The following is a 15,364-nucleotide window of genomic DNA, read 5'->3' as shown; positions in this document are numbered from 1 at the left end:
TTTCACCGAGGATATCCATGCGCCATGAACCTTCACTCGAGCCAGATCGACGCGACCTAACATCTGACCATCTACTCGCCCCTAACACAGAAATGAGCCTCCTGGATAACCCTCCTAGAGCCTATCCATCTTAATTTACTTGTTGTTTTTTTACTTCAAAATGAAATTATTATTCTATTTAAAAAGAGAAAATAATAATAATCATACCTAATTCATTTGGATAAGCTCTAGGAAGTTTAGGTAATGGAATATTTTCACGAATGATTGGAATAGAACGTCCTGTGAATGGATGACGAATAAATATGTTTAAAATTTCTGGCCATGGTGATATAGATGTACAGGATGTAATCGATAATTTGTTATTATGATTATTATTACTACCAATATTATATGAATTATCCCAGTTTGAATGTAAGATTAGCTTTCGACTAAAGTTCAGATCACGTTTATGCTCAGGCTAGGGATCATCATAATAATAAATAAATAAATAAATAAATAAATAAACGAATAAATAAATAGAGAGATATACAAACAACTATATAAAAATTAATTATTCAACTGAGAGGACAAAAAGCGAATATCCGGTGATTTAACCAGGTTGGTGGACACGGAGAGTTGGAAAATCCTCATTCCAAACCAATGGTGCACATGGGCTGGCTCCAGTATCCTGATGGAACAAATGGCGTATGAACCAATTGTTGGTTATCGGTTACCATGAGACTACATCTCCTGACATTGTTCCACTGCCTTATGGATAAGACCTTTAGGTCAAAGTCTCGGGGTGTTATTATGCACTAGGTAACAGCACTACAGAAACATTGAAAAATAGAGGATAATTGATGATTGTTTCATCTTGACTGGTAATCTTATTAGTCCTATGCACTAATGACCTAATGTGAGATCTAACTATAAGTTTTTAACTTAGTTACCAGACCTAGTTTCCTGTGTTTATGAGTGCTTTTTGTTGAAGATTCACTAAGTAGAACGAAATAGCCTTGCAATCCTTTCTGATTTTTTAACAGTTAATCTGTTGATATCTATGCATGATCGCAACAATAGTCAATAAGGATTTGTCTCTTTTCATAAAAATCAAGATAGTTCTATGCAGAGTAATTGATGCCAAGTCTCCACACGACAAAAACACTTCTGATCTTTGTTGTAACATTCAGTAGCTTATGAGATAACTAAAAATCCAGACATATTTGATTATTAATGAGTAGTTGTTAGCACTGGAAGTTTTATGTCCGTAGGAATTAAATTATAGGTTATTTGAATAGAAAAATCCGGGTATCCATAGGGTTTAGCGCATAAAATTCTCATAACCATGGATGGTTAATAGCAATAAGGATATGGCTGTGAAAACTGATGTACAGGAATTTAAATCTAAGTCTACATTTGATTCATTGCCACTAGCCTTCTGTAAGACTAAATAAATGAGTGATTAACTGTATCTGATAACAACATTACTAGCTAATGGAAGACTGGTTAGCATACATACATCACACAACCGTCTAATAGTTTCATAATGCCGGTCTCCAGGTTAGAAAACAATCAGTCAAATCAACAGTTTATCCAACATTATTCATTAGGATAGTGTTACACTGTTGAAGCGATCCAGGTCGAAAGTGACGGAAACTACTAACCAACTACATTAAGTGGAATCACATATTATATCATAGGTTGAAATGAAAGAGATGTTGGCATTTTACCTTAATGCCTTGGTTTTAATGTTAACGATGGTATGGTAAACAATGTACACTTGCTAATCAATTCTTAAACGTGGAAGAATAATTTCTTCCGCTTACAGTGTTTCTGTACACAAACAGAAAATTATCTGTTATTATCAACAAATTGGTACGATTGCACAACTAAAAAGAGTGACATACCTTTCGATAGATATCTGCAAAATAAACACTATCTGGTCCAACTTTTACATGACTGATTAAATCAGCGACTGCTAGACTAGGATATTTTGTAAATATAACTAGTCGTTCATTTTGAGGTATGATATTCTTTAAATGTCCACATTCCGAAAATGATTGCTGAGGATTAATTTCAGAATGTTCAGTAGATGAGTAAATATTGAACTCCATTTGAGTACCATTCAAATGACCAAGCCAACCACGTTGTAACTGGATGACGTCACGCCACTGATTATTCTCAATATCTTTTAAACCATCTAAAAGAGACTAGACAATAGATAATAGAGGATTAAAAAATATTTTGCAGTCTAGTTCAGTTACAAAATACACTTTTCATGATATAACTAATTGTACAAATGAGAAAACTGAAATCAGTAGGATAGCTTAATTACCAAACCGAATTATAATCTACACAAACATTAGGTATATACACGATTTGCCTTCTGACCTAGACAGAGACATGTAAGCTGAAACCCAGGGTGCGGTATAAGTGACTTCCTTTAACAGCGTGTCTTTTCCATGATTTTTCACCTGTCATCTGATCTTGAGGTGATAAGAGCACAAGCACATAACAGAGCTGTATTTATCCTGTCTGTCATGATAGTACATTATTCACTGCAGATGAAGTAATAATAATATGAATAATATGACTTATATGCCAATGAAAGCAATGCACTCAGTTGTTAGTCACATTGCAGGCGACAGCTGACAAAACCAAAATAAGAGGATTAAGGTTCAAACCCATAACTTATTGCCTAAGAGCTGTGCACCTTTGAAGGACTAAAGTTTAGTTCCACCCCAGATGAATAAAACAAAATGCCATAGACAAAAAGCGTACAATTCAAAAGATACGTCACATTTTAAACTAAATCAAAGTTAAGTAATCTGCAAATTAGAGAGTTTAAATAAAAATTATTGGTAGTCTATAGTCTAATGTAAATCGAATGTGCGCAATTACTGATACTTAAATAACCACTTTATTACAGACAGACAGACAGTAACGACGTAGAACTCCGTATGTATGTACATCAGTTCAAGTTGCCATACCACATTAGCACAGTGATGCAGTTGTCGATTCAAATCCCATAATTGTAGTAGTAAGAGTATAAGCAGTAATCCGAAAGATTAGGGTTTGAAAACGTTATTCAACGAGTATAATCCACTGAAACAAATTTGGAAAGAGAAAAAAGATAGAGACATGAAGAATTCAGAAGATTAGAATTTGGTAGAACACAAAGAGTGGATGAACCTGTGCCATTACAAACTATTTCGAGCCATGTCATTCAAGGTCACTAACCATCGATTGCTATCATCTCGCGGATCCCAACCAGGTAGTTTACACCTACCAACATGGGTCAGTTCACTTGTCAGTAACTGCATAGATTTGTGATTTTTTAGTACGTGATACAAAAAAGCACATGAAAACTATTCGATACATGTTAACGTACCTCAGAATAAGCAGTTGTTCGAAAGAACCATTGACGTAAAGGACGTCGTTCCACTTTAGCACCAGAACGCCACGAACATCCTTGACTGTCAATAAGTTCATCTGCCAAGACAGTCTGATCAATAGGATCCCAATTAACATAGGCTGGACGATGATAAGCCATACCTGATTGATATAATTTGAGAAAAAGCCATTGTGTCCATTTATAATAATTAGGATCACAAGTGCTTAGTTCTCTTGACCAATCAACAGCCAAAGACATAGTTTCATTCATTTGTTTTTTCATTGTAAGTATATTTCTGAAATAATATAAAATAATACAACTATAAGAACTATGGGAACGAGCAGGTTAGAAGTTGTAGGTGGGCAAACCAAGATTTGGGGTCGATTCATAGACCAACTAATTGGTGAGCTGAGCCATGTTGATGAGTACAAACTACATTATTAGGGTTCGCGTGATTAACGTGACCAGTGGTTGGATACGTTAGGTAGCATGACTAGGAACCGGTTGCAATGTCACAGATAAATTCACATCTTGTCTTTCCCTAGATCTCGGGTCTTTTAAATTATCTTGTACATTTTTATTCCATGGATTCAATCTTTTTTCTCGAACCATTTTATCTATGCTTGAACTTTTTCATTACTGCTGATACTGTTATTCTAACCGTTTCGGAATATCATGTTGACTTTCTCGCTGTTGTGATATGAAATGGTGACTTAAATTGATGAAAATGTATGCCAGATTATGTGTTGGTTATGACTGAATGACTAATTGACTGCGTAACATAATTTTAACCATATATTCGTCTTTCCTTAAACCGTGAGATTAAAATAACCTTATACCTTTCCTTCTATGAACCTGGTGTCCTCCCTCCGCATCTCAAGCCTGGACTCAGACTGATCACATAGCAATCAGCTATCGCAGGTGTGGTTGTGAACAAGACTGCAGCTCCTTTTTGAGTGCCTATCTGGATTCTGATCATGCCCTTGTTTGCGCTAACCTTAACTTGCTTTTCAGTGGCCAACAATTTTATCATCCTAAACGGATGGATGTCAGTAAATTGGTTGCAGTTTCTGTTGCAACTAAATGTCAAACCTAGTTAGGTTCAAAGCTAGCTACCATCCCATAGAAAAGTGTAATTGAGCATTGGTTGCAAGCGCATGACGCCATGAAAATGATGAGCAAAGTCGCTTGCGGCTTCGCAAAACGTCTCACTTAGAAGCACTAGGTTTCTTCTGGCTTCTCACAACTCACTTAAACCCATCAATCTACTCCGAGCGACCGTGAGCTTGACCACAAACGACGACTTTTACGTCATGAAATTGTGCAAAGCTTGCTTAAGGATCGGGAAGCCTGGTGGTCGGAGCGTTCCAACGAGTTGGAAGCAACAGCTGCATCTGGTAAATGCCAGAAGCTCTTCCAACTCATCCAGGTCACTGATAGTAAGACGTCTGGTGTGAGCGAAGCAATCTGTGGTGACGGAATGCCAATCACTAACATCTATCGACGACTTAGACGATGGGAGGGTTTTTCGAGGAACAGTTCAACTGATCTGTTGTCCCAACAACATCGATCAGACTGTCCTGCCCTCCATGGCCTGTGACGACTGATCCACCTAACGAGGCATAAGCCTGAAAGGAACTCTAGCTCTTGAAGCTCTACAAATCACCAGGCCCATATACTTACATCCGACCTTTCTTATAGATAGTGATGACTTTCTGGTTAGGGAACAGACAGTTTTTCACAAATATCTTGCAACTACAGAGCGTTTCAACATCATGGAATCAGTCGATAGTTGTCCCTATCTTTAAAAAGGGTTCAAGTCGTTTCTGTAACAACTATTGGGAGATGAGTCTACTTTCAATGGCGTCCAAACGAATGGCTCCCGTAATACTTCACAGATTGTTCGAAACCTAAGAAAGATTGACACGAGAGGACCAGGCTGGTTTCCGTCCTGGTCGAGGATGTGCTGATCATATCTTCAACCCCCGCCAAATGTCAAAACACGGTCATACTTATCACAAGCCAACATTCGTAGTGTTTCTTGACATCAAGGCCGCCTACGATTCGTTACACAGGACTGTTCCCTGGGATTGTCTATTGGAGAAGGGTGTGCCTGAGAAGTTCATTAACATCTTAACAGCCCTATATACAAACACGTCAGACAGAGTAAAAGCACACAACCACCTCTGTCCATTGTTCAATTCAAGCAGTGGGGTTAGACAGTGTTGCCCAATCTCATCATTCCTCTTCAACTTTGCTATCGACGGCGTTCTGGAAAACAGCCCTGATGGTTATGGGTAATGGTGGTGTGGACCTGTAGCCTCATGAAAGACCTTTCGACTTTCAGTATGCGGATGATATTTTCTTACTGTACGATGATATCCAAGCCATGCAATTCGCACTTAATCAGTTGGCGATTAGTGTCCGCAGGTATGGTATGTGCTCTGCACCTTCGAAATGCATAGTACTCCTACAAGACTGGAAGGATTTTAATCCTGTACTCATCCTGGATGGTGAGCAGATTGAAGTAGTTGAGAAGTTCGTGTATCTGGGTAACTGCATAAGTGCCGTTGGTGGAGTGAGTGATGAGGTCGATGCACGAATAGTGAAAGCCAAAACGGCTTATGCCGATCGGGGACATCTTTGACACTTTCGTGATGTTAATTTGGCTGTGAAAGGTCGGATCTACAGCGCGTCAGTGAGAGCAGTTTTGCTCTGTGCTTGTGAAACCTGGCCTCTCTGAGCTGAGAATGTTAGACGACTCTCTGTGTTTGATCATTCTCGTTTTCGAAAGATCCAGTGACAGCATCATGCACACCGAATTTGGCACATTTCTTTATGAAACCAATAAGGATTCCAGATCTAATGGCATCCGACTCCCAGACACTAGGCAATATGTTGGAACTCTGGTCCGCTTACTTTGGTTTAGGCAACCGGGTAGTACCATTAGCCATCACACTTAGAACAAGGCTAACACCTGTCCCGGGTGAATTAGTTAATTCAAATGTTTTAAAATTCATATACTAGAAATATAGTTCAAATGCCAACTAACAAAAACAAAAAAAACTAAGTAAATTCACCAGTATCATCGATTACGAACATATGTTACGTCGTTTCATAGGTCAAGATTGATCGACTATAAGGGCCTTCAAATAATCATCTCGGACCATCGAGTCAAAAATGTTGACATTAAGTTTAGAGTTGTCAGAAGTAACAAACTAGTGTGAGATTGTGAAAATTAGCTAAAGTACATTGAAAATCCTCTATGTAAGAAACATTTACAGTATACTGGTTGGTCACCAATTTCTAATTAAACGATCAAACTAGCTATAATAAGTGTGACCTTGTCATTAAATCAGAACTTGAGGCGCTTCAACTCGTTATTGAAAAAATACATTCAAGAAAGCAATCGGACAAAAAGGTTTGATCATGTTAACTAACCAAAATTAACACTAAAAAATTCCAACAATGAAGCTAATTATGCAATATATTATCGACAGCAATTTGGACCGACCAAGTCCATATAACCAGGTTTGAACGCCTGGAATTTTGATGCCAAAACATAAACTGCATATTTTTGGACTGACACAACAGACTAAATGTATGTAGACAGAGTATACAAAACTTTTAAGAGACACAAATAGACATAATTTATGGATGAACTTCTGAATATGTTGACTTACTTTCGAGTCCAATTCAATGGGTTTTCGTTTCGATCAATAGCGGCATTTTCCGCAGGCAGACCGAATGAATCCCAACCCATTGGACAAATCGTCAACTCACCAGACATTGTTTTATAGCGAGCTAAAACGTCTGAAACAGTATAAACTCTTAAGTGTCCCATGTGCAAACTCCCAGATGGATAAGGGAACATGGACAACACGAAGGACTTTTGTTTACCCACAGCTTTGTTCTGAATCTAGAAGTAGTGACAAACGTTAACTTACACTTGAATTTTCTAAATCAATCTTCCGTATAACAGGTAACCATTTTTGCTCTAATCTCTTTACATCGCTTAATCCATAATAGGTCTATAAATCGTTTATGATATTTTAATTGGTTGTCATTACAGAACTATCCCGAAGGGACAAGTAACGCTTGGGCGGACGAATTCTCAAAAAACCCATGTACTTTTGGACGCGAAACAAGTCTCAAGGTCATAAGATAAATAACAATCCAGCCAAAAAAACAAAAGCTTTGCAATGGCACTCTCCAGAAACAAAACAGTGTACCCTTTGTCTGACCATTATTCATTGAATCTGCATTCATCTTTAATGTCAGTTCGTCAGGAAAGGGAGATGGGATGTTTCGTCTTAGTCCTGGAGATAAAGGTTTCTCAGTTAGTCCTGAAGGATGCAACGGATATTCTAGTTTTACAACTGAATACCAGTAGCACCTTCTATATTCGCTTGTTCCCAGACAGATATAAATCAGAAGTCAGACGAGATGAGGCAGGATAGATATATTTGATTCGTTACCAATATATCGAGAGGAGTTCTCACTAAGCTGACTATGGAAACGTAGGAGCTGTGTCCCACGCCGTGTTGAAACGTAATCTGGTGCGGATGCATGACCGAAAGCCATCAGCTAAACAAGTCCACTTAAACAACGTGGTCAGCATCCAATGTCGAACATTTAATGAGCTATTGATTTTGGGGAATTATTTACAGCTACAGATCACTCCCCCCTAGTGAGGTAGTGATGCCCCTAAGACGTGACCAGCCAGAAGTTTAAACCCAACGAGTTTGTCGTTGGTAAACACTCTTCTGATAGCTTGCTTCGTTTAGCAGCGTCTGGTCGTCTTTCCTTAAACTATGGGACCAAAATGTACAACATAGCAATAAAGAAATATAGTACAATGAAAAATTCCGGTTCCTTGGGAAACTTCGTCGTTCTTTTCCAGTCGTGCTGGAAAAGGGAAAAAAATAACGTGTGAGTGTATGTCGAAAATACACTCGTACTTGCGTAAGGACACAAGGTGAGCGGGAAAAATTAAACTAATACACTTGCAAACAGCGCAAAAGCGATCGGAGAAAAAAAGTTTTTTTTGATTTTTTTTTTATATATAAAAAAATATAAATACTCTCAAAAAAATAATAATGTTTTTTTTATAAATAAAAAATGAGCATATTAAAAAAAGTTTTTATAATAAACAATGAAAGGGTAATTCAAGATAAAACCTGTGTCCTACGTGCAATATTCGTTAAGATGTTCTGGAAATCTTACTCGTCTTCCAGAACGCGTTGTTTTAGGTTTTTCTATCGACGTTGACGAAGTATCAAGTTGTGTGTCGGTTGTCGTGTAGGGTACTACGAGTGTAGTAGCTGTGCCGTTTGTTTGTACCGAAGGAAAATCGGCGTAGCTAGGGTTTCCTTCTAGGTACGCAGCTTTGAGTCGATCGATACTGATGCTATCGTTCGTACCGTTCTTATCGACTACATAGTACTTTGGTTCGCGTTGAAGAACTTTGAAGGATCCTTCGTATGCTGATTCGAGGGGACGTCGATGTGAGTCTCGACGAACGAAGACGTGTGTACTATGTCGTAAGTCAGGTTGAACGAAAACATCAGTAGATTGAGGTCGAGTGTGAGCAGGTTTAACTGAACGCATAGCGTTTGTAAGCCTACTCGTGTAAGAGTTTAGATCCATGTTCAATGAAGAAGTTGAAGGATCCACGAATTCTCCTGGGAGTCGGAGTGTCGTTCCGTAAACGAGTTGAGATGCCGTGTATCCAATGTCAGCTTTCACTGCATTGCGGATACCTAGCAAGACGAGTGGAAGAGCGTCTGTCCACTGTGAAACGTTTGAAGCTGATAATGAGGCTTTTAGTTGTCGATGAAAACGTTCTACCAACACGTTTGCTTGTGGGTTGTAGGCGGTCGTTCGGAAGCGCGTGATTCCTAAAAGTGAGGTTAGACAACGGAAAAGTCCAGATTCGAACTGGCGTCCGCGGTCTGTAGTGATTGTGGAAGGGCAGCCGAAATTTGCTACCCATCGTTCGACGAAAGCGCGGGCCACGGTTTCAGCAGTAATGTCCTTAATCGGTACTGCTTCTGGCCATCGAGTGAAACGGTCTACGCATGTCAGGAGATATGAGTATCCGTTCGAGTCGGGTAAGTGTCCTACCAAATCTAGATGGACGTGGTCGAAACGAGCGTCAGGGATTTTGAAAGAGCCTAAGGGACACTTGTTATGTCTTATGACCTCAGATTTCTGACAGCTTACACAGGAGCGTGCCCACTCCCTCACGTCTTTATTCATGCCAGGTCAACAAAAGCGTTCGGCTATAAGTTCGATTGTTGCACGAGCACCTGGATGAGAAACATTGTGCAACGTATTGAAGACGTTGCGGCGATAATGTTTTGGTACAATTGGACGATCCCTACCTGTAGATGTGTCACATAATAAGGTTTCCTTACCTGTTCCCATCTGCCTAATACTTAGTTTAAGAGTTGTCGAGGATAACTCATTCTGAAGATCAATGTCTTCTTTTTGAAGCTGAGCCAGTTTAAGAAGGTCGATTCCTTGGAAACTGTTCAAGGAGCTAATTCGAGACAAGGCGTCTACGACTACATTGTTTGCTCCAGAAATATGTTGTATGTCTGAAGTAAACTGCGAAATGTAGTCGAGTTGTCAAGACTCTCGCGTTGAGTACTTGTATGAAGATGAATTTAAAGAGAAGGTAAGAGGTTTGTGATCGGTAAAAAGCGTGAATTCTCTTCATTCGATTGAATGTTTGAAATGCCGTACGGCACAATACATAGCTAGGAGTTCTCTACCGAACGTGCTGTACCTAGATTCCGCGTCTAACAACCGTCTCGAGAAAAATCCTAAAGGTTGCCACGAGTTGTTAACCCATTGTTGTAAGACTGCTCCGATTACTGAGTCGGATGCGTCTACTGCGATACTAATGGGCGCTTGAGTGTCCTGATGAGCAAGCAGGGTTGCTTTAGCGATGAGTTCCTTAACTGTGGAGAATGTTTCACAGGCTATGTCGTCTAAACTAATTGATTTCGCATTTCTACTGAGCTGATCGGTTTACGGTTTCATAAGGGATGCGCATTTGGGTATGAACCGTCTATAGAAACTTACGAGTCCGTTGAAAGTTCGTAACTGCTTGATCGTGGTCGGTTCTGGGTAATCCAGAATGGCCGCCACTTTGCTCCTAAGGGGTCGGATTGTAGTGAGCAAAACACTAGTTGGGGACAATCGAATGAATTTAAGCAAAGATTACAGACTATCTCAATAAATCCTGATTACCAAACAATGAACAGTCAATTGCAAATTAACAACCCAATGGTTTCATTCTTCACTGTTTCTTCTCTAATTCCATTGCTCATGCATTTTCCAGACGATGCGCTTTCATTCCAGTTCTTTCGTCATCGATCTTCTGCCAAAATACATTCTATGTGTGACCCACACCCATATACTACTTATATGGATATAAGTAGACCACACCACAGGATGCCTTGGGCATCAATAGTGTGTCCTAAGAAGTCTAAGCAGTTAGTTCCGATTTGGCATTTCTGAATGTTGACAGTAATGCCATGCTTTTGGAGTCGATCGAAAACAATGTCCAGATGCTTGAGATGTGATTCTCTGTCCGGACTTGCTATTCATGAATTGCTTCTATCAACTTAGTTGGTAAATCTGTATTGTAGATGCATTAAATTTCTCTAAGATCAAATACCGAGCACTAAAATTTTCCATGTTAAGCTTATCTATTAAGATCATTCACTTTACAGTTTATACTTTGTTAAACAGATCCGATTAGTCACTTCTGCTTCTTGCACTTTAATCGACAACTTACTAATTTGTGTATTTTACTTTCAAGGAATATGTTTTCAGTAACTGCATGAGGTAAACTACTTGTAGTGAATAGTGAAGATCACTTATTTCTACACTCCTGCGTTCTACCAACTTTTACTAAGTTAAAGACTTTGAAGCCGAATTTTTATCATTTATGGTCGAAACTTATAACGTCTCTGTTGCAACAAATATATTCCACTTGGCAGAGGTTATCTGCAAACCTAGCTCCAACTGTTTGTCGCATATATTTGAGGATTTTGCAAAAATTGAAGGTCATTTAGTCAACTTGTTGCACTCAAAGTGACTTCAACACTAATGTCTTTCGAGGCCTCTCCAGTAAAAATTTGGGATTCCGGGTCCAAGTCTTGTTAATGTTACCTTGATTTTAGACGATTTTCAACTTCTTCATCTTCATACGGCTAGAGGGGACACTCTTTATCAGATAAAAATCCGTCTATCTCATTATATAAGCAGTACGTTTTTTCATCCAGATATTCAGATACCATATCAAACGGTCTAGCTTAAATATCCACCTTGGTGTCTGGTTCGCAAATTTTCACTAGGGTGATCCAATGATATCCTGTGGCATTTGCTGGTCAGGTAAAATTTAAGTCATATCAATGTAGACGACCAGTGTCGATGGTTATGGGCTTACAAGAGAGTGGCGTAACCAACCAGCTTTCGCCAAAGTCACCTTACAGATAGTACCTAACGTCGGCTAACGTCTCGTTGTATCCATGTAGCATGGTCAACTTTATGACTACACAAAACAAACCATTCTATCCCAGAATTACATTATTATCAATCACAACCAACTTCTGGGAAAATAAGTGTTGTGACGAAATCATTTAAGCTTTCTTTAGAAATGCAATATTACATAAGTTTTATTAATGTTAGCATAATATTTGCCATATTTTAAAAAATGAAATAGATAAAAAGTAAAAGATCATGTTTTGTGTGATTGAAAGGAATATTGAGTTTACCTTAAGGAATGAAAAGAAAAAGTAAGGGAATAGAAATGAAGGAAGTGCGAAATGCTTAAGCAGTTTATTAAATATGTTTGTGAACACAGAACAAGAATAAACGATAATGTATGTATCGCCAAATAAATAGCAAAATGAAAAGGAGATTAAAAACAAATAAATAACATTATCGTAATAAGATAAGACGGCAGAATAAGTGTTTGTGAGACAATAGTTTGGAGTGATGACATGAGGGTTTCAATTATGTGCAAAGGATAATCAAATATTAATAAATGTGAATCATGTATACATAGTGAATATAAAACGAGTCTGAGAATTTAGTTTAAGTGTAGCACAAGATATCGTCCTAATTACAAACTTAAGTTACCTAGTAATAATATTTATTTAGAAGAAAAAGAGAGGGAAAAGAAATGAGCACTTATTGAATGGGTTCGATCATGATAATAAGAATGTAATGAACATCGACCTCTGAAGTAAACCATTTATTTTTAAATTTTCAGTGCACTCGGGTAAATACAAGCAAACTTATGTAATAGGATGCAGAGTGAAGCTCGATATCAGTATAAACTTTCGGGCAGTAATAATTTAGAATGATGCTACGAAAGTCATAATTAGTTGCAAAGGATAATAAAATATCGATTTCTATGTGCGGTGAAGAGAAAACGAGTACGAAAAATTATTTTATTTGAATGCAACACAACATAATTTGTTCTTAGTTATAGACTTTGGATGTTTAGGGATATAGTATGTTTGAAAGGTAAAGAGGGGAGTAATAAAGTGTCTAATGTGTCGAAGGAATAATCAAAACATTAACAAATATGAACGTGAGCGAACTTCAGATAATAAGAGGAACAGAAAGAAAATAAGATAAGGAAGAAAAATTTCAAGAGTCCTGCTTTGCTTTTCAATCTTTTAGGTAGATAACGGACCTTGTTTGCATAAATCATTGTTAAGCACATTGATATTTCATAGGAGACACTATCCACCTTCGGTAAGAAAATCATCACGGAGACTTCTGACCCGGGTTGCGGTCTCATTACACGGAGGTGACCCGACTACAGTATGATTTGTTGGAGTTCGTTGGCTCCACACCATTGCTGTGCTCAAAATGAATTATGAACCCAGAGCTTTGCCTTTGTTGACATAAAGAAAAATAACTGACTTATCACTAAAATCATACTTCGGTTCCTCAAACTTGTTATTCGTGATGTCATGTCACTTACTTTTCCTTTCGTTTTCGATTTGCATTCCGTCGCCAGTTCTCGGTGGAGTTTGGGTAGCAACGGAGTTATACAGTTTGAGATTCTGAAATATTATGTAGTTGAGTTCGCTAGATATTTTTGTTACTCATATTGGGATGATGCAGCACGGAAAAAGGTGCTTAAATATCCGCATGATCGATTTTTCTATCTGTCAGACCTCTTTGGAAGTGGCTCTTCTACCTTTTACTAGACTGAACCAATCAGCTGTCAACTTATTATAGGTAATTACACATCGATGAGTTTATTGATGGGCTGACACCAGTAAAATGTAATTCGACGAAATACTTTTTAGTTATATTCACCATTAGAATACCTTCTGATAAGGTACGGCACAGAAGGTTGTAATTGTATTATTGGTAGCACTGTAAAATATGAACGAACTTTGTTTTAAAACTATTGACTGGATGACTGATATGATTAATGCCTTGAATAAGGCGGTCACAGTCAGTGGGATGCTAATTGAGCTGAGTGTTTACACGAACCTAATCACGAGATTTACACAATAGCGATTCCAGCCAACTTGAGTTGCTCACTATATCATTTTTTAGATTGGTTTTTACACTTATCTGCCTCCAGGTTTTCGTTCTAAGTCAACAGTATTTATTAACTGAAGGTGCTATTTTCTGATAGTATTTTCGTTGATTTGATGCTTCAACTTTTCATTCAATTTCATATTTTCAATCCCTTGAGTTTCAAGCAGTAGTTTTATTTTCATTCTCCAACGTAATTATAGCACCCATTAACCAATGTTGGATTTCATCCTAAGTTAACTTCTTGCAGTAGGCCTTCTGTGAATACAGAACGCTAACCAAAAAAATTATTCAAACCATTCAAACACTGCCCTGGGAGTTGAAGGAAGAATTAAGACGCCTCATGATGAAAGCCGGGATTCTTCAAAAGTCACGAGGTCGATGCCACTTCTTACAACCAGAGCAACAAATTTCATAGGCACATGGAACGTCCGGACAATGTGGGATACCGGAAGAGTCCTCCAAATTGCTGCAGAAATGAGGAAATAAAACCTGAGGGTGTTTGGGATCAGTGAAACACATCGGACGCAGGTTGGACAACAATGACTTTCTTCAAGAGAATTTTTGTCATACTCCGGCCATGAAGAAAAAATGCTCCACATACACAAGGAGTTGCACTGATGCTGTCCAAACAAGCATTAAATGCACTCATGAGATGGAAATGTAACGCCGCGAAATATTGCGTATTGCGATAGGACTAAGCGAATTTCTACCGATTGACCAAATTCAGATATCCTAGTACGACCACAATACTGTTTCCCCAACTCCAATAAATCAGAACACAGCGGTTAAATGAGAATTGTTTATTGGGTGCGAAGTAGATCAAAAATGATTTACAGACAAGGCAATATTTATACAGTTAAAATGACTATGAACAGTAACCAATGGAAAGAAAGGACACGTAAAGGTCAGTTGAGGTAAAGACCGGTGTCAAGCAAGGTTGTTTATTCTCACCGTTTCTCTTTCTCCTGGTGATCAACTGCATCATGAAGAAGTCAAAATCTGTATGAAAGCATGGGACACAATGGACATTTAGGATGCAGCTGGACGATTTAGACTTCGCAGATGATCTGGCTCTTCTGTCACACACGCAACAACAAATGCAGGAGAAAACAATCAGTGTGGCAGCAGCCTCAGTAGCAATGAATCTCAATATAAACAGAGTGAAAAGCAGGATTCTCCGATACAATACAGCATGCACCAATCAAATTACACTTGGTGGGAAGCTTTGTAGGATGTGCAAACCTTTATATATCTGATCAGCATCATCGATGAAGATGGTGAATTTGATGCAGATGCAAAGGCGCGGATCGGCAAAGCAGAAGCAGCATATTTACAACTGAAGAACATCCGGAACTCAAAACAGTTGTCAATCAACATCAAGATCAGAATTTTCAATACAAATGT

The 15,364-nt window shown here is 38.4% G+C and overlaps 1 protein-coding gene across 1 annotated transcript in view; it reads right to left on the bottom strand.

The window, feature by feature from the left end:
- Smp_122780 (putative leucyl-tRNA synthetase) overlaps positions 1 to 7,534 on the bottom strand; it is a gene marked incomplete at its 5' end in the record, with an annotated part of 34,380 nt that extends 26,846 nt beyond the window's left edge. The window contains 6 exons of the mRNA XM_018796385.1: positions 208 to 457; positions 1,887 to 2,189; positions 3,371 to 3,668; positions 7,057 to 7,286; positions 7,321 to 7,404; positions 7,505 to 7,534. Of these exons, the coding sequence (XP_018650603.1) occupies positions 208 to 457; positions 1,887 to 2,189; positions 3,371 to 3,668; positions 7,057 to 7,286; positions 7,321 to 7,404; positions 7,505 to 7,534 (1,195 nt within the window). The remainder of the gene's footprint in view (positions 1 to 207; positions 458 to 1,886; positions 2,190 to 3,370; positions 3,669 to 7,056; positions 7,287 to 7,320; positions 7,405 to 7,504) is intronic.
- Positions 7,535 to 15,364: the final 7,830 nt, after the last annotated feature.

The sequence above is a fragment of the Schistosoma mansoni genome, chromosome 2 (genome assembly GCF_000237925.1).
Source record: "Schistosoma mansoni strain Puerto Rico chromosome 2, complete genome".
Classification (NCBI taxonomy): domain Eukaryota; kingdom Metazoa; phylum Platyhelminthes; class Trematoda; order Strigeidida; family Schistosomatidae; genus Schistosoma; species Schistosoma mansoni.
The sequence above is the reverse complement of the archived record's forward strand: the minus strand, read 5'-3'. Positions and strand labels throughout refer to the sequence as shown.